This window comes from Camelina sativa, chromosome 9 (genome assembly GCF_030686135.1).
Source record: "Camelina sativa cultivar CO46 ecotype springtype chromosome 9, ASM3068613v1".
NCBI classification, from domain to species: Eukaryota; Viridiplantae; Streptophyta; class Magnoliopsida; order Brassicales; family Brassicaceae; genus Camelina; species Camelina sativa.
In genome coordinates this window covers 36708885-36727242 of record NC_141888.1, presented here as the reverse complement: position 1 = coordinate 36727242, position 18358 = coordinate 36708885, and the positions used below count along the sequence as shown (strand labels likewise).

Here is an 18358-nt window from a genome sequence, read left to right as displayed (position 1 = left end):
CCTAACTATCTCATTTGTGAACCCAAACCGACATATAATTTCGTTCTAATTGTAAAATCTAAACCCTAATCACCTCATTTGTAAACCCAAACCGACATATAATTTCGTTTTAATTGTAAAATCTAAACCCTAACCACTTCATTTGTAAACCCAAACCGACATAATTTTATTCTAAGTGTAAAAATCTAAACCAAGCCAATATTTAACTTTCCTTAATTAAAAGTATACATAATTTGTTTCCTTAATTTAGTTTGCTTTTTAATTTAATTTAAATTTATTTTTGAAATAAAATATTAGATGGAAGATTCTGATTGGCTGAGAGAAGAGGAGTTCACCCCTAGGGGAGAGGTTCACCCCTAGGGGTGAACCTAAGTATTTTTCTTAAAGTAAATTTGATAATAAAAATGCACGGATCCTATATGCCCTGGATTAATTCTGTTCGGATCATGTATTAACTGTTCAGAGCTGTTTTTCATACTCCCGTATCCAAACAGAATCGAAACAAGCATCTGCAATAAAATTCAAAAAAGGTAAGTAGTTTTGCGTAAACAATTTAAGGAAACAATAATTTTGATATTTATGTATATGTTTAATTTGGGCAATTAATTTCGAAATTGTATATATGTAAACTTATTTAATTTGATTTTCTATTTTGAGATATATCCGGAAACAAGAAATTATGATGTTACCTAATATACAAAATCATCTAAATGTTTATAGAAATAATTTAAATCGGTATCTATTAAAATCGAGCAATTAAATACAAAATTGTATATATGTATAAAAATATAATTTGGTTATATATTGTGAGATATCTATAAACAATATTTATGATTTTATATTATGATTTCAAACATATGTATTACATATATACAGTATGTTTAAATCTTGGATACTGAATTAAGATATACATACGTTTAAAACTACTTATAACTTATCATTTTATCAATGCATAAATGTGCGGATCCAAAAACATGTTACAACTAAAGTAAAACAACAGTATTTTAAATATGTTTTCTTTCTTCAGCTTATCTAGCATAAGTATGTACAAAACAAGAGATAAAAGAATGTCAACTGACACGGCATGTATGTGTGATTCTATTAACTGAATGTTTCAAATAAATTATTTTTCTTCATCAAATACTTTATTTTGTTTTGAATCAAACTATTACGTGTTTGTGTGCTAAATATGTAGGAACATGATTTTGAGGAAATGATAAAAGAATAATGGGACGGAAACGGGATGGAAGGAGGAATAAGATGAGATTAAAAATTTTCAAAAATCAAAATCCAGGATCATGTTAGAATTAAAATAAATTAATGCTTCCAATATATTATGTAACATATTTTTCAATTTATCTAACACAAAAATGTCAAAAAAATATTCAAAAGAAAAAACATTAAACTATGTTCTATAATAGATAAAAAAAAAAAAATCAACCATAGTTATGAGACATATACAGGACATGATGGATTTTATGTCCTAAATTAGACATACCATCTTTCTGTTACTATTTTTTAATATAATTGTTTTTACTGATAACAAAAACAAATTTGATCATTTTTTTGTCTAAACCGAATTAAAAATAAATCAAATACTAAACTGATACAAAAAAGTTTGGATTATGAATGTTAATAACATTTATTAAAAATATGTTTACAAACATAATCCGCATGTACGTAATAAATTATAAATGTGTTAATAAATTTAGTTTTTAAAATTAACCGTGCGGGTCCGAATCTAGTTCATTTATATGTGACAATGTACTCGTTATAATAAGTGGCTATTACAAGATAAAACATTTGAGATCACGAGTGACGACACCGTTTGTATCAAGTTGAAGCCTCCGTAATCTACCCATGAATCATGCACTTTCCAAAACTAGACATGAGACTTGGGTGTAAATCCAACGTTATATTCTTTTTTTTTTGTTGGTCAACTGCTAGCTATTGACGCGTACATATCCTGCTAGTGTTTTTCCTATATGGAGATATTGTCACCGTAATTTCCGAAATTTGATTGGAAGTGTTCTTGATCGAAGAACGTGCACGTTAATTAGGCTGTAGATAATAATAATAGCGATCACAAAACCAACGAAAGATATTTAGGAAAGCTTAATCGGTTTTATTAATTCTCGATGGAATATGTCACGTTTGGTAATGCCAAAAGAAGCTCTTCATGATTAATTGGTTTAGACTTTAGAACGACCGAACGATAACGAATCTTTTTGAAACAAATATGGTTTGTTGCTATCGATTCCGATTTCTATATTTTTAAAGATTTAAGTTAATCTTGGGAGTTTTTTTTAGTGTCTGATTACGTAACGTGGAGAAGTTCTGTTTTGTTTCCTAATTAGTAAAAAAAATATTATAATACAAATTTCAAATCAGTTGATTGCTCTCATTATTCATCTTAAACCCCTAATAATTTCGTTATAATATTAACTTATGTGTTAGTTAAAGAGCGTATTTAGTTTGTCGGCCGACACAATATCTTTGGGACCTATACTTGAGGACAAAGTGTTTTTGTTTACATCGACATGCATAATTCTCTTTCTCAAGTCAAGAAGCTATTCAATTAATTATCTGGATTATCATGCATGATTGGTACAAATAGCCAAGCAGTCAATAAGTCTTAAAAAATAGTCTAAGTAAAATGCATGAAATCGGAACAAATCAAACTAAAAAAAAAACAATAGCTAAAACAAACTACACTAGCAATTCAACTAGAGTTGATAGTTTCAGCGATTGATGACTAAAAATGTTTTGAACGTTTCGAGTTCAAACATCAACGATAGAGAGAAGAAAAATACTTTAATCATGTTTTGGCAGGTCCGAAACTTCATGGTAATATAATAAAGATAATCAAACTATCGTAATTTCATATGCTAGTAGCCTGGTACGTAACCATGGTCCATATATAGAACATGTGTATAAGATTAGAGCTATGATATGATCTCAGTTAAGAATTGAATTTGAATCTATAAACATTTTTTATTTTTTTATAAACTTTGAACCAAATAATGTTGTAATCGGTTTGCTAACCGCTAAACAATCTATAGAGTTAGACGATGATTTCCCAATGATCATCGATAAAACGATTATAAAAAAGAAAAAAGAAGTTTTTAATAATTATTATTTTGAGGTCCTCATGGTATATTTGCATATGCTATGGAATATTGTCATGTTAAGCGAAGTTGGAGTGCAAAAGCATATACATATAATTATATAAACAAATAAAGTCACTTGCTGTTGCTCAGGATCCCCCTCGAGTCACGTGAGAAGTCAGGTGTCGGACTCTTTTAAAATATCTCCCAATATCTGAGAATTCTCAACAAAACCACATCCAAAAATATATTTCAAAATTCACCGACGGAACGAATTAGGAACAAATCTCATCGGTTTTTGTTTCTTACAAATTAATGCATACATGAATACTTTATGAATTATAGTAATACCTTGGGATGGTGAAAGCTTTCCAAAGACAACAACACATCAGAAGCAATAAAAAAAAAAAGCCTGTAAGAGAAATGCGATTAAAGTTAGTCCGCTAATTAAATTTCTAGAAAATTTCATTACAGAAACAAAATATAGGAATCCTTCATTATAAAAAATTGAGTATAAGTACACAATACAATAGTTGATAATTCTTTATTGGACTTTTAGAGAATGGTTCACTGCACGCAGTCATTACGCATTACCTACGAGAGTACAACAGTTTTCCACTATATTAACCAATAATATCATGTACAGTTTTGTTTTTTTTTGTCAAGTGTGTAATGTGCAAATTAACTATAGTCTATAGAATAATAGAATCTTGAAACTTTTTAAAGGAAAAACATTAGTTAAATTCTACATAGGTTTGATATCGAGTGAGTTGTAAAGAGCATAAAAAAAAACTAATAGAATGTCTTGGTCATGATCATGACTCGTGAGTCATCATCATCTTCCTTTTATTTTGGACTCCAACGCCCCAATTTAATAAGAGACTATACCATATATAAAACGTGTTTGCAGTATATAGTTGTAACAAGTGATAACGATGCGCTTCAACTTACAAAAGAGGGAATAAAAATATCCCATTATACTAGACTACTAGTGATCACTCGTTTCACAATCCACAATACCGGAACACGTATATCGTCGTCTTATGAACCTATAATATATCAACATTTTCAAATTCCTCAAGTTGCAAATTACAGGATTTAGTATTTAGAAATAGATAAGTGTTGGTTATAGTTATACTTCTAGGATATAGCAAAATAATGTGAATTACTCTTCATGTACTAAGTAACATATGGTATTAAACATATACACGCATTGTCTTTTTGACATATGTACATACATAGTAGACTCATCATGTCTGAAGAAGCATGGCTACCAGATTGTTATGTAAGGGATCAGAGACATAGTCAACAAGATTTTGAACAGGACCTTTTCCAGTGAAAGCAGCCTGTGAATAGAATCCAAGCCACGCGACCATAGCTAGTCTCCCGTTTTTAATCTCTTTAACCTTAAGATCTTCAAAAGCTACCGGGTCCTCAGAGAGGTTCAAGGGATCAAAAAGCGTCCCTCCGGGGTAGTTTATGTCCCCTGGCAAGTATATTCCCAGTGGCTCTAAGGCCTCAATGCCACAGTATCTTGCGTATTCCGGTCCTACCTGTATGCATTAAGGCTTTTGTTAAAGGAATGTATGATGTGAAGCAAATGCGTGTTTGATGTCGTAAATGTATTACCATCAAGAGCACTTGACAAATGGCGATTACAATGACACCTTGGCTTCCAGCTAAGTGCAGCCCTGGAATGCCCAGGTAGTCCAACGTTTCTCCCTGGTGAAAAACAAAGGCGTCCTCTTCTTGGTCATGCTAATGACTAGAAATTTGATAGTAGATGACTAGATGATGGTGAAAGATGTTTGAAAAAAAAGAGAGCTAAATTACTGAAAGAAACCTGAAGCTTCGAGTAACCGACTCGCCACCATACGGGTTCAGCAAAATGGAAAGCTCCCGTGAGATCAAATATTTCAGGGATCAGAGCACCCAACGCTGCAAGCATGGCCCAACGAGCATGAAGTATTTCAAAGCTGCAAAACAAGTGGTAGGATCACTTAACTACTATTTATGAATTTATCAAAAAACAAAGCTCAAAGAACAAACAAGTAATCATGAGGGATGAGGCACAACACAATCACAGTTAGCTTCTAAGTTCTATAACTATAACAGAACAAGGTTAAAAGTTTATAAAAGAGAAGACTCACTTGAAGTAGTTATCAAAAGTCAAACGATCCTTGCCAAGTCCAGCAATGTCGAAACCATAATCCCCTGGAAGTTCTCCTGTAAGGTATGGAGGATAATCATATGGGATTGGACCAAACCAACGGGGACGTTCTTCTCCATACCACTTGCTGCACACTTACAAAGAACAAACCAAAAAACTTTCTGATGATGAAACAAAATATTTATCAGTCACAATATTTAATATACCTGTCGGTTCTAGCTTTCTGAGCTTTAGCTTTGAATCTTGAAGAATTCTCAACGGCTTCCTTCTTTTTCTCTTCCAATCTCCGCCGCAAAGATTCTCCCAATGAGCTGTTCGCGATTGCTTTAACCGCCGTGAACGGTATCGCCGAGAAAACCAATACTCCGGCGAGCTAAAAAAAGCAGGAAAAGTTAAAATAATAAAACCGAGGATGATGATTACTAGTGAGAAGATAAAATTGAACCACAAACCTCTTGCCACGAAGCTCTGCAAATCGAACGGGACCTTGTCACGGCGACTCTGCTACTAAGAGGCTTGGGAACGAGTATCCTCGGAAGAGAATGAAACGACGAATAAGTTGAGGAAAGTGACAGCTTCTCTTGAAACAGAGCCATGGGTTCTTGTCTTCTTGAATCAACCAAGACTTGTGATAAGCGGTCTCACAATTTCCACTGTTAATGACCCAGTCCACGTGTCTTGATATTAGCCAGTTCTTTTACAAACCCGGTCTTGGGCTAGTCCATATATAGGCCCAATTATTTCAATTAACAGGCCTAGTCGTTAGATTTCTAAAAAACGATGCCGTTTCATTCCAAATGTTTTTAAAACCGGACCGGTAACTGAACCGGGAAAGCTTCTGGGTCATGAGTCAATATGGTTCGACCGGGGTCAACCGGGTTCAATTGATTTTGATGATATTTTTATAAATAATAGGTATGGATATGTCTTCTATTTTTTTTCAATGATTATAACTATGATATAATTGGATATACCAAATAAAATAATTCAATAATCATAATGTTTTTAAAAAACATTAAAAAGTAATAAACTCAAACTGTAACCAATGTTTTCAAAACCGGACCGGACCGGCGGTCGAACCACGTTAACCCGCAAACCGGCAACATGTCCGAGTTGGGTTAATATCAAAACCCAAAAGAAATTGAACCGGTAAAAAACCATATCAACCCGCCAAAAAACCAAAAACCGGTGAACCATTAAACCGGATAAAACCGGGTTCTACTTTTTTTTTGAAAAAATAAGTGCAATTAATTTAATTAATTACATTTTCTAGTTTTCTTCTTAGCAAATTAGCAATAGTAGGGTTTCTTAGAGAATGAAGATTAAATGTTCTACACTCTTATTCTCTTATTGTTTGAATTTCTAAAATATTTTATTAGTACTGGTTACACTTTGAGTTTGTTACACTTTGAATTTATTACTTTTTAAGATTTTTTAAAAACATTATGATTATTGAAGTATTTTATTTGGCATATCCAATTATATCATAGTTATAATCATTGAAAAAATAGAAATCCTATTCATACCTATTATTTATAAAAGTATCATCAAAATCAATTGAACCCGATCGATCCCGGTCGAACCATGTTGACTCATGACCCATAAGCTTTCCCGATTCAGTTACCGGTCCGGTTTTAAAAACATTGACTGTAACAAACTCAAAGTATAACCAGTACTAGTAAAATATTTTAGAAATTCAAATCTAAAAGCAATAAGATAATAAGAGTGTAGAACATGCAATCTTCATTCTCTAAGAAACTCTACTATTGCTGATTTGCTAAGAAGAAATTAGAAAAGGTAATTAATTAAATTAATTGTACTCAAATTTACAAAAAAAAGTAGAACCCAGTTTTATCCAGTTTAATGGTTCACCGGTTTTTGGATTTTTGGCGGGTTGATATGGTTTTTTACCGGTTCAATTTCTTTTGGGTTTTGATATTAACCCAACCCGGACATGATGCCGGTTCGCGGGTTAACGTGGTTCGACTGCCGGTCCGGTCCGGTTTTGAAAACATTGCTCCAAAGCGGTGTGTTTTGAACCCAATGAACATAGACGTTTCAATGGAAGGATTGAGATTTTTTTTACTAATCAGAATCAGTCTGTTCTAAAGATACAATACAATTATTAATAACACCACCAAATACTAATCTCTTAATCTTCGTAGATTAGACATTCGTCGGTCTTAGGATTCTCTTGACAGGAACTCTCGAGAGGATCCTGGTTCAGTAGCTTCAGTTTGATCTTTAGATCTGATCTGGCTTGACTCACCTCTTCAACTTCGTCCCACGCGACCTCTACACTCCTCTGATCTCTCGTCCGCGTCACAAACCTCCGTCGCTTCTTTCACTTTCTCCTCTATCATCTCCGATAGCTTCTCTTCTCTAATCTTCGTCCCCTTGTACTTCGCAGTCGCAGTCGTTGCAATCGTCAGCTTGATACGCCTCGGTTCTGTTTGAGTCAGTCGGAAAATCTCTGATCCGGTTGAGATAGACCGTCGCTGCTGGTGTAACGGAAACAACACTCTTACGTGGCTCGCCGCCGCCGACATCATCATCATCTCTGTGAATTTTGATTTCGTTTCTCGTCTTCTTTCTCATAACTCCTAATTATTTATTTGGGCATGTTGACTATAGATTTGGAAATTACAAATAGACCCATCCAATCAATATTGTTCTATTTGCCACGTCATTTATTATAGTTGTGGCATTATCCAAGCTACACTCATCAAACATTTGACCCCTTTTTACCTACTCCTTTTGTTGTTTTAGGTGTTCACCAAACAAACTTGAGGGGTGCCGTTGTTATATCATGATGTTACGTTTTAAGTATATACTCACATCGTATAAGTTTACGTTTGTTGAGGTTGTACTTGTATCAAACTAAGCTTATATGAGCATACCAATAATAATAAGCTTGTGTTTACCGTTTCTTTTTTTGCCATGTTAGTGTTACATGTAATTTGAGTACCAAAACATCAACGATCATGACATGATGATGAAATCCAGTTACTAGATGTCTTAATATAAAAAAAATTGTGGGCCATGTAAATATAAAACCTTAAAAGCCCAAATCAGGTCAAAAGAAATATATAATCAAATACATCAACTTTTTTTTTTTTTTTTTAATAAAAACCATGTGCATAAATTACTAAAATATAAACATTGGTACAAAAGATAGATTTATTTCTCTGGGTAGGTTTTTTTTCCAGGCAATACTTGGGGAAGAGGGAACGAGACGAGTCGTTTCGTTTCCTTGTATGTTTGCCTTTATTCCTTCCTCGTAATTACAATATTACCTAAAGGTATATTCCCTGTATCGAATGCTATATTCTCCAATGTTTCCATTTGATTTGCTTCACGCTATTTCCGTATTTACCCTTCACCTATCCTTTGGTCAGTTGGTACTCTTTCACTCCCCCTTTTTTAATTTAATTAGGAGTTTGGTCTCATTTAGGTGGGAATTGTCAACACGAACTAAACCAAAAGCTAACCGCATTTATAAACCTTAACTCAAAACCAAACTTTTAAATTACATACACTTACGATTGTAATTTTGCCGGTCTAAAATTATATAAACCCATAACAAATTGAATACTAAACCATAATGTTAGACAATCCGGGCATTAATCTATTTTTTTTTAATTAAAGTGGCATTTAACAAACCGAAAAGGTACGCCAAGGGTATTTCCGTCCGGTGGCAATCTCGTAATATCCAAGGAAAACTAGGGGTAAAAAGCGTGGACTGAAGCTGAAAAAATTGAAGACCAAATTTTGGCTGTTTGGTTGATCGTATCGCCAAGTCCCTTCCTCACGGCGCACACTATATATAAATACTTTTTGACGGACCAAAGAAAAAAAAAAGCTTTCTCTCTGGAATTCTCCGATTACCTCTGACACTCTCTCACCAACCTAATTTTTCTCACAAAAACCTAAAAAAAAAAAAGTTATCACCCATGGATTCAGATTTCGGAATCCCCAGAGAACTCTCTCCTCTTCAACAACTCCGATCTCAGTACCACCCCGAGCTTCCTCCTTGTCTCCAGGTTCGTTTCCTCCTTTAGATCTCTTGCTTCTCGCTGTTGTTACTGTCTTCAATGTATTCGATCTCTATGTATTTCATTAAATTTATCTCTTACGTTGTTTCGTTTTCTCACAGTTTCGTCACTTCGTGTATAATTTCGAATCCTTCGACTTGTTTATTGTGATTTTTTTTACACTTGAGGAACTTGCAATGTTGGTTCCGTTCATGCAGATCTGTTTTCACCGTTGTTATGATCGTGATCTAGGGTTTTGGATCCCCTTATACTAGTCCGTTTGAGTTTTCGGTCTGATTTAATATTTCAGTTTAGTGTGGTAGGTAGAATTGCCAATCAACGTGAACTACCTCGATTGAGTAATAACACTGTGACTTGTAATGATTGAATTGAATGTGATTTTCCGGATTTGTGTTTTGATAATGTATTTTAATTGTAGTTGCTTTTGTTCTTGATTTGATTTACATTACAGGGAACTACTGTACGTGTGGAACTTGGTGATGGAACCACTGTAGCAAAGGCCGCTGATGCTCATATCATTGCCCGTGCTTTCCCTCATTCTCTAGGCCAGCCTTTGGCTCACTTCCTCAGGGCAACTGCTAATGTTCCTGATGCTCAGATCATTACCGAGCATCCAGCCAAGAGGTCTGCATGCATCTGCATATATTTTGTTCTCTGTAATTCTTGCTCTGCGGCTATGTTGTTGGTTTGAGCTAGTTTTTTATTATTATTGTAGGGTCGGAATTGTGTTTTCTGGAAGGCAGGCTCCTGGTGGCCACAATGTTGTTTGGGGTCTTTACGAGGCTCTCAAAGTGCACAATGTGGAGAACACTTTGCTTGGATTTTTGGGTAAGTCCTGTTTTTTTCTTCAGTTAATTGGTTTTCTTGTTCTGTAACGTCATTGTTTGCTATAAAGTCGCATCTTGCTTCTGTATTGATATGTGCGTGCTCATTAATCAGAAACTTTGGTAATACGTCTACAGGTGGTTCTGAAGGTCTATTTGCCCAAAAGACCCTGGAGATTACTGATGATGTCCTCCAAACCTACAAAAACCAAGGTTGGTTGTTTGATAATGACGTTGTAATTATAATTCAGGATTTTATCTTTATTGCTTTCTGACTGATTGTATTTATATGAATGTTGTATAGGTGGCTTTGATTTGCTTGGAAGAACCAAGGATCAGATTAGAACAACCGAGCAAGTTAATGCTGCACTGAAAGCTTGCACTGATTTGAAATTGGATGGCCTTGTTATCATTGGAGGTACATAGTTTTCTTCTTTTTTTTTGGATGTCTGTTATGATAGTATCCAATGTACTTCAAATGTCGTAAATCGTATTGTTGACGTTCATCACAGTATTTTCTAAATCAATAATTTATATGTGTTAGGTGTAACATCAAACACTGATGCTGCTCACCTTGCTGAGTTTTTCGCTGAAGCAAAATGCCCAACAAAGGTCCTAGTTTTCCCCTAGTTCTTCTCTTTCTTTGTCTGATCTTGTAATGATGAACATTTTAGTGACAGTTGCACTTTATTACTGTAGCGTTCCTTAACAGCATAATTTACCAATATGTTTCAGGTAGTTGGTGTTCCGGTCACTATCAATGGAGACCTCAAGAATCAGTTTGTGGAAGCAAACGTTGGTTTCGACACCACATGCAAGGTAACTGTCCTTCATTCGGGTTCTTTTATTTGTAGGTTTTGTAACCAACATTATTTCCTTACCCTCGCCAATCGTTTCAGATGAGTAACCTTTTACTCATTATTTATGCTAATGTTATTTTATCGTGTACAGGTGAATTCTCAGCTCATTAGCAATATCTGCACTGATGCCCTTTCAGCAGAGAAGGTAAATGTTAATTCTTTCTGGTCGTTATTATGTTTTAGAAAGCTTTGCTAGGACACTCAACACCATTGAAATGTTCAGTCTAGCCGCATCTTAATGAATTTCGTATTCATATTGATATAGTTCTTCTGGTTATAATGTGAAGTTCATTAAGTTGGGTTCTTTTATGATTCTGTGATCCAATTTTCTTTGAATAATAATATTATATTTTCTTCTTTATTGCCAGTATTATTACTTCGTCCGTCTCATGGGTCGGAAGCATTCACATGTTGCTCTCGAGTGTACACTTCAGTCCCATCCAAACATGGTATTCGTGCAATTTCTGAATATCTATAATCGATTTTGTTGGCAATGCTGTCTCTAGTTTCTCATTTGCTTGTGATGCGATTGTCTCAGGTGATACTGGGTGAGGAGGTTACAGCATCTAAGCTCACAATATTTGACATCACAAAACAAATATGTGATGCTGTTCAAGCAAGAGCAGAACAAGGTCTCATAATTATAACGAGTTTGTGCTATTTTGGTAGTGATGTCTTTTGCTTATCTATTAACTCTATTGATAAACCGATTATTTGTACCAGACAAAAATCATGGAGTTATCCTAATTCCTGAAGGGCTCGTTGAGAGTATCCCTGAACTCTATGCTCTGTTGAAGGTAATGATTCAGTACTGGCAAGCAATTATATCTCATTTGAAAAACTATTTTTCCTGATACTTACAGAAACATTGTACGTATGCAGGAAATTCATGGACTGCTCAAAGAGGGTGTGCATACTGATAAGATTTCTTCTCAGCTGTCACCTTGGTCATCTGCTTTGTTTGAGTTTTTGCCCCCATTCATTAAGAAACAGGTTATAACCTTTGGCATGGAACTTTTTTTGTTGTTTTCCTCACATGTAAAAGCATACTTATAAATTTGTTGTCTATTGCTGCAGCTTCTTCTCCATCCCGAGTCTGATGATTCTGCTCAGCTATCCCAGGTAAGAAGAACGAATATAATGGAGCTACTGTGCTATAAAAACTTGGAAATCTAATTTTTTATTTGCTATCGTCCCTAGATTGAGACAGAGAAACTTCTAGCTTATCTTGTGGAGACTGAAATGAACAAGCGTTTGGTAAGTTGCACATTTTTTTTCACCTTGCTTGAATATGCAAGTCTTTCATTGATACGAAATCAATCTTTCCCCTAACACTAATTTTGGAAAATGACAGAAAGAAGGGACATACAAGGGGAAGAAATTCAACGCCATCTGCCACTTTTTTGGCTACCAAGCTCGTGGATCACTTCCATCAAAATTCGATTGTGACTATGCCTATGTATGTAATTTCTATCATCTCTACATTTGCTGTTGCAACTTTCATATTTTGGATACTCACACCATTGATCATAACTTTGATGCAGGTTCTTGGGCATGTATGTTACCACATCCTCGCAGCTGGTTTGAATGGTTACATGGCAACAGTGACTAACCTGAAGAGTCCTGTAAACAAATGGAAATGCGGGGCTGCACCTATCTCAGTTGAGTTTTGTCTCACTTGTTTATATGATGGAACTTTTGTTTTGTAAGTGTTTGTTCTTGCTGACTGCAAGTTTCAGTTTTACTGACCCTAATCTCTTTCTCTGTATAACCTTAGGCAATGATGACGGTTAAGCGTTGGTCCCAAAATTCTGGGTCTACTTCAATTGGTAGACCTGTAATTCATCCAGCTGCAGTGGACTTGAAAGGCAAAGCATACGAGTAAGATTTTGTTCCTCATCAACCTGTCATAAAGAACACCATTAGAATGAATCAAGTCAAACTAATTATTTGTCAAATGATTTTGCAGTCTATTGAGACAAAACGCGCATAAATTCTTGATGGAAGATATGTACAGAAACCCAGGACCTGTCCAGTACGATGGTCCAGGTGCAGATGCAAAAGCGGTAAGTCTGTGTGTAGAAGACCAAGACTACATGGGAAGAATCAAGAAGCTGCAGGAGTATCTTGATCAGGTGAGGACGATAGTGAGACCGGGTTGCTCTCAAGATGTTTTGAAAGCAGCATTGAGTGTTATGTCTTCGGTGACTGACGTTCTCACTACAATCTCATCTTCTTCTACCAGCGGTCAGCAGTATGCTTAAAGATTTTTATTATATCCCCCAAGTTTTTTTTGTTTAATTTGGTCATCCACTTAATCATAAACCTCATTACCTCTCTCCCTCTTTCTATATTAAAGTCGTCTTTTGACTGACGTGTAACGCTATTGTTCATGGTTGAGTTTAGGAAAAGAATAATCAAAGTTTAAGGATTTTTTTGAATAATCTTCTGATGGCCTTTTCGATCATACTGCTTTGTATATGAAGCGTTACACAAATGTTGGTCAAGTATACTTTTGACTTTAGAAACTAAATACGTGTAATGACAAGTGGACACGAATTGATAAATCTTAACCAAATTAAGAAAAAAAAAAAAAGAAAAAGATGCGTTTTTCAAAAGACCGCTCCAGTTTGAATTTCGAAAATTGATCCGTTGTGGAAAGCTCAGGAAAAAGGAAATTTATAATTTTCAATCTCATTTTAATTTATATAAGCCGTTCTATACACTTTGTTTCTCCCCCAATTCACTTTTCCCAATTCTAAGAAACCCAATTGAGAGAGAGTGAGAGCCGATTTCTAGAGAGAGAGAGAGAGAGAGAATTAGAGAGATGGACGAGGGAGTAATAGCTGTTTCCGCCATGGACGCTTTCGAAAAGCTTGAGAAAGTTGGGGAAGGGACTTACGGGAAAGTTTACAGAGCCAGAGAGAAAGCTACCGGCAAAATCGTCGCTCTGAAGAAGACGCGTCTCCACGAGGACGAAGAAGGCGTTCCTTCCACCACTCTCCGCGAGATCTCCATCTTGCGCATGCTCGCTCGCGATCCCCACATCGTTAGGTTAGAGTTTTCTCGATCGTATCTCGTTTTTTAATCTGCGTTAGGGTTTGTATCAGTCGATTCAATCACTATCTCGCTTGTTTTCCAGATTAGATAGATTCTCAATTAAGAAAATCTGAGTTTAGTTAGTAACTGTTCATAGATCTGTGGAATTTGTTGATAAAAGATGAGTTTAGTTTTCTAGTGATTGCAAAAATCAAATCTCCAGAGAACCTGATTGTCATCTTATATATATATCTTTATCAGGTTGATGGACGTTAAGCAAGGACTAAGCAAAGAAGGCAAAACTGTACTGTACCTGGTTTTTGAATACTTGGATACTGATGTCAAGAAGTTCATCAGAAGTTTCCGTAGCACTGGCAAGAACATTCCACCCCACACTATCAAGGTCTTTATTTTGTTTTTTGATAGCTCTCTTTTAACTTCGTTATGTGTTCCTCACTTGATATAATGTCCACTAACACAACATTCTGAAATCATTTCGCAGAGCTTGATGTACCAACTTTGTAAAGGAATGGCTTTCTGCCATGGCCACGGGATATTGCACAGGTGAACTGTTTTCCATTGTTTCATCTTTTTCAAGTGAGAATGATTTGAAATAGAGATCTTTGTTCTTACTACTTATCCTGGTGTGTCATAACAGAGATCTTAAGCCTCACAATCTCTTGATGGATCCCAAGACGCTGAGGCTCAAAATTGCAGATCTTGGTTTGGCAAGAGCCTTCACTCTGCCAATGAAGAAGTATACCCATGAGGTAGTCTATTTTGACACTTTGTATAGTGCTTATGTCCTATCCGTGTTTGTCTGATCTCAATGTATGTATTTTTATGAACCTACAACTTATGGTTTTTGATATTGGTTTTCCATTGCAACAGATATTAACTCTGTGGTACAGAGCTCCAGAAGTTCTTCTTGGGGCTACCCACTACTCTACAGCTGTGGATATGTGGTCTGTTGGCTGCATTTTTGGTACGTATTCTCCCTTTCAGCCTCGTTGATTTAACCATCAATCTTGATTTATAAAGTACTAGCAGCTAACATATTGTTACTTTTTACCATTTACAGCTGAACTTGTGACCAACCAGGCAATCTTTCAGGGAGACTCTGAGCTCCAACAGCTCCTCCATATCTTCAAGTAAGTCTCTGTCCTGATTCTTCAACCTCTTACATACGACAAACACAACAAAACCTTTGTTCATTGTGTCGCTCTTCCAGGTTGTTTGGGACACCCAATGAAGAAATGTGGCCTGGCGTGAACACACTCAAGAACTGGCATGAATACCCACAGTGGAAACCCTCGAGTCTCTCCTCAGCTGTTCCAAACCTCGACGAGGCTGGACTTGATCTTCTATCTGTAAGTCTAGAGTTCTATAATTAGTTATCAGACACACACACTCAACAGATGAACTAATTGCGTTATTTGTCTTTCTTGAACAGAAAATGCTACAGTACGAGCCAGCAAAACGAATCTCAGCAAAGATGGCTATGGAGCATCCTTACTTTAATGATCTGCCAGACAAGTCTTCTCTCTAAGGATTTAAATCTTCAGTTAGTATCTTTCCCAGTTTTATGTTTTGCTTCTTTCAAGCATATCTCTAGTGTGCTGTGTTCGGGAACCCTCTAGGAATCATCCTTCTTTCAAGCAGAATATCACTTCTGATTGTTGTTTCTTTCTGTTCGAATATTTGTATCAAACGGCTTTAACGTTTTAAGAATATATAAAAATTTGCAATTATGCATCTGGAAGTCTAAGAACAATTCTTGAATAAAGAGATACGTATAACATGATCGAGTTTGTGGGGTGGTGTTTAAGCCACAAGCCACATGAAGAATGTAGGCCAAAGAGTGAGTGAAATGGAAGCCAAAGAGTAAGTCCAGAGCATAATCACTGAGCATTCACTCTCCCCAGACCCGAATAATTGGGTCATTGTACCTGCAACGTAAGTAAATCTAATGATCTGATGATACACACAAAGGCAACTAATATTTATCAAGTTAAAAGAGAGTTGGTTTGCAGCAACGAACCTAGATTCATTGCTGGTGGGACAGCATACTGAAGAAGAAGAACGAATTGGTACAAGGGTTCTGAGGTAACTAAATCCAACTTATATGCTCCTCTCACGATTAAAACACCGCTTATAGGCAGCAAAATGTAACGTGCAACCAAGACGCCAATAATGCTAAACTTTGTAATTCCTGAACTCGTTATTCCTGAACTCATCGTCAGACCTTTAAGTAGGTTTCCTCCCATAATCAGGGTCATAGCAGGAATGGCCCCATCTCTTCAGCCAAAAGAAACAGGACACATAAAAAGTGAGTTTTTGCAAGAGATGAATCATTGTTGAGCTACTACTAAGATAATGATTCGTCTGTTCTAGAATTACCCCAATAGAGTTAATGAGTCTTGAACCACACGTAGAGGCGCTACTGTGCCGATTAGTAGGTTCCTTAAAGGAGTGATGAGCCCAATCACAAGGGCGATAATCTGAAAACAGAAAGGGTAAGAAAGATTAAACTAGTGTGATATATCTTGAATGTATAAGAAAAGGAGCCACTGTAAAAGTCTGTAACACAAACCGCAGCAATAGTTGCTGGAGCAAATATTGACGCAAGGTCGACTTTCTCTGACAGAGAAACAACTCTTTGCTTAAGTTTTTCCCACCTCCCAACCTGTCACACACACACACAGTCACATACCAAAAGGATTAAACACTGATGATGAAGAGTTATTAATTAAGTGAGTGATGATGAGACCTTATTATGGTTGTCTTCTTCTTCTTCTTCCTTGGAAGAAATAAGTGGGACTTTGCAGCTGTTGTAGTTGGATTCAACAGAATGTTGGGTTTCAACGGGAGAGTTCGATAGCACACGCATAAGATTGTATATGTAAGTCCATGAGTACACCGTTCCCATCTGCTAACGTATACAAATAAAGTGTCATGATCTCCACTGATATAAAAAACCTTGAAGAAGATGGAGAAAGACAGAGAGAGAGAGAAGTTACAGTCATGGAGAGTGTAACATAACCCATTCCATATTTCTCGCAACTCTCAGCATCTCCAAATGGACCTCCTTTTTCTTTACAAATGGCTGGGATGATTATGAGAGGCATTGTTCCCAAATTCCCTGGTTTTCAGTTTCATTCATCATCACATTTCATAAGCAAGACATATATAGGAGAACAAGGGCAACAACAGAGTCTGAAATCATGTTTAAGGCTTGTACCAGAAGCACAACTACTAATGATGAGACCACGAAGGTGCGAAGGAGGCTTAGTGATGACAATAACAATCCAGCCGAGTAACGAACCAATGATGAATGTGAGCAGAACATTAACCGGCATAAACCACCTGCAGCAAAATCCATCATTGAGCAAAGATATAATATCGGACTCATAATGGAAATCTCAATAAAGACTTACATTTTCACCAAGCTTTCATATGTAACACTATCTGCTAAGCGGCTTCCAATAAGCGAAGGACTAAACACATAGAAGACAATCTATATACAAAAAAACACACAAAATAACACAGAGAAATTAACTTGAATCATTTGGATATGTTAGAAAAGAGAGTGAAACAAAGTTATAAACGGACGTTGTTCAAATGTTTGCGAGCATCAGGACCAAGAAGATTGACTCTGTCGAGAGCCAAATAAAATCCAACTGATGTTATCAACAGAGTCTCCACAACTGGTTTAGATGAAGCTATAAACAACTCCAAAAGCTTCATCTCTACTTCCAATTTTTCTTTATTCTTCCAAAGCTACAATCTGCAAACATAATCAATAGATATATCCATGATTTGAGCAGAAGAAACAGTGAACCAATGGGGCTGCAAGAAGCAACGACGCTAACAGAGCTCGATTTCTCCTATAAAGTACCTTTTTATAGCAAGTGTGTGAGAGAGACAGATCTAAAGATAAGAGTAAGAACTGTTTTGTTCCATATGAAAAAAGAGAAAAAGCCAACGTATCATAGATATAATAGATTCCTAGCTAGCTCCTTTTTGAAGTCCAACATGATTCTGAACTTACAAACTTATGATAACTCTGAAGTTCCTGTCCTTTGATTGTAATACTTTTTTATTATAATAATTTCTATACAGACGTTCCTTTATTATTGTTTTTTGTTACCTAATTCATGAAATATATATTAAAGTTATTATTCAATTAATTTTCTTGATAGAGATACCAAAAACAAAAACAAATTCCATAATTTTTGGAAAACTTCTCAAAAGGTTCTTTGTTTGTTTCGTATATTGTCATGTGAATGATGCTTTATCTAAG

General features: G+C 35.8%; 4 protein-coding genes and 1 pseudogene across 9 annotated transcripts; 2 read left to right on the top strand and 3 right to left on the bottom strand.

The window, feature by feature from the left end:
- Nucleotides 1–4255: 4255 nt before the first annotated feature.
- On the bottom strand, nt 4256–5948 carry LOC104713322 (chlorophyll a-b binding protein 7, chloroplastic). Of its 4 annotated transcripts, none has more exons than XM_010430419.3 (6): nt 5730–5948; nt 5484–5650; nt 5258–5404; nt 4951–5083; nt 4737–4829; nt 4256–4660 (listed from the first exon to the last, which is right to left on the bottom strand). In XM_010430419.3, the coding sequence occupies exons 1-6, from the start codon at nt 5871–5873 to the stop codon at nt 4358–4360; spliced, it is 987 nt and encodes a 328-aa protein (XP_010428721.1). In that variant the 5' UTR covers nt 5874–5948; the 3' UTR covers nt 4256–4357. The 4 variants fall into 4 exon arrangements, with proteins under 4 accessions (XP_010428721.1, XP_087322941.1, XP_087322942.1 ...); XM_087466815.1 differs by having other exon boundaries at nt 5258–5438; nt 5730–5932; XM_087466816.1 differs by having other exon boundaries at nt 5258–5411; nt 5730–5932.
- A 1481-nt stretch (nt 5949–7429) lies between these two features.
- On the bottom strand, nt 7430–7835 carry LOC104713321 (calvin cycle protein CP12-3, chloroplastic pseudogene; annotated as a pseudogene).
- Nucleotides 7836–9036: 1201 nt separating this feature from the next.
- Nucleotides 9037–13460, top strand: LOC104713320 (pyrophosphate--fructose 6-phosphate 1-phosphotransferase subunit alpha 2). Its single transcript, XM_010430418.3, has 18 exons — nt 9037–9320; nt 9784–9956; nt 10048–10160; nt 10295–10369; nt 10461–10574; nt 10701–10768; nt 10892–10975; nt 11108–11161; nt 11385–11465; nt 11555–11648; nt 11740–11813; nt 11899–12009; nt 12094–12138; nt 12217–12273; nt 12371–12475; nt 12561–12677; nt 12794–12897; nt 12986–13460. The coding sequence occupies exons 1-18, from the start codon at nt 9231–9233 to the stop codon at nt 13278–13280; spliced, it is 1854 nt and encodes a 617-aa protein (XP_010428720.1). The 5' UTR covers nt 9037–9230; the 3' UTR covers nt 13281–13460.
- A 106-nt stretch (nt 13461–13566) lies between these two features.
- LOC104713319 (cyclin-dependent kinase B2-1) lies at nt 13567–15810 on the top strand. Its single transcript, XM_010430417.3, has 8 exons — nt 13567–14070; nt 14317–14458; nt 14558–14619; nt 14714–14825; nt 14947–15040; nt 15137–15206; nt 15287–15425; nt 15509–15810. Exons 1-8 carry the CDS (start codon nt 13844–13846, stop codon nt 15602–15604), a joined length of 942 nt encoding a protein of 313 aa, XP_010428719.2. The 5' UTR covers nt 13567–13843; the 3' UTR covers nt 15605–15810.
- On the bottom strand, nt 15756–18316 carry LOC104713318 (protein PIN-LIKES 3). Of its 3 annotated transcripts, none has more exons than XM_010430416.3 (10): nt 17954–18316; nt 17668–17842; nt 17493–17572; nt 17297–17421; nt 17076–17197; nt 16826–16984; nt 16649–16741; nt 16456–16556; nt 16097–16353; nt 15756–16004 (listed from the first exon to the last, which is right to left on the bottom strand). In XM_010430416.3, exons 2-10 carry the CDS (start codon nt 17800–17802, stop codon nt 15880–15882), a joined length of 1197 nt encoding a protein of 398 aa, XP_010428718.2. In that variant the 5' UTR covers nt 17803–17842; nt 17954–18316; the 3' UTR covers nt 15756–15879. The 3 variants fall into 3 exon arrangements, with proteins under 3 accessions (XP_010428718.2, XP_010428717.2, XP_087322940.1); XM_010430415.3 differs by having other exon boundaries at nt 16826–16987; nt 17954–18193; XM_087466814.1 differs by lacking the exon at nt 17954–18316 and having other exon boundaries at nt 17668–17927.
- Nucleotides 18317–18358: the final 42 nt, after the last annotated feature.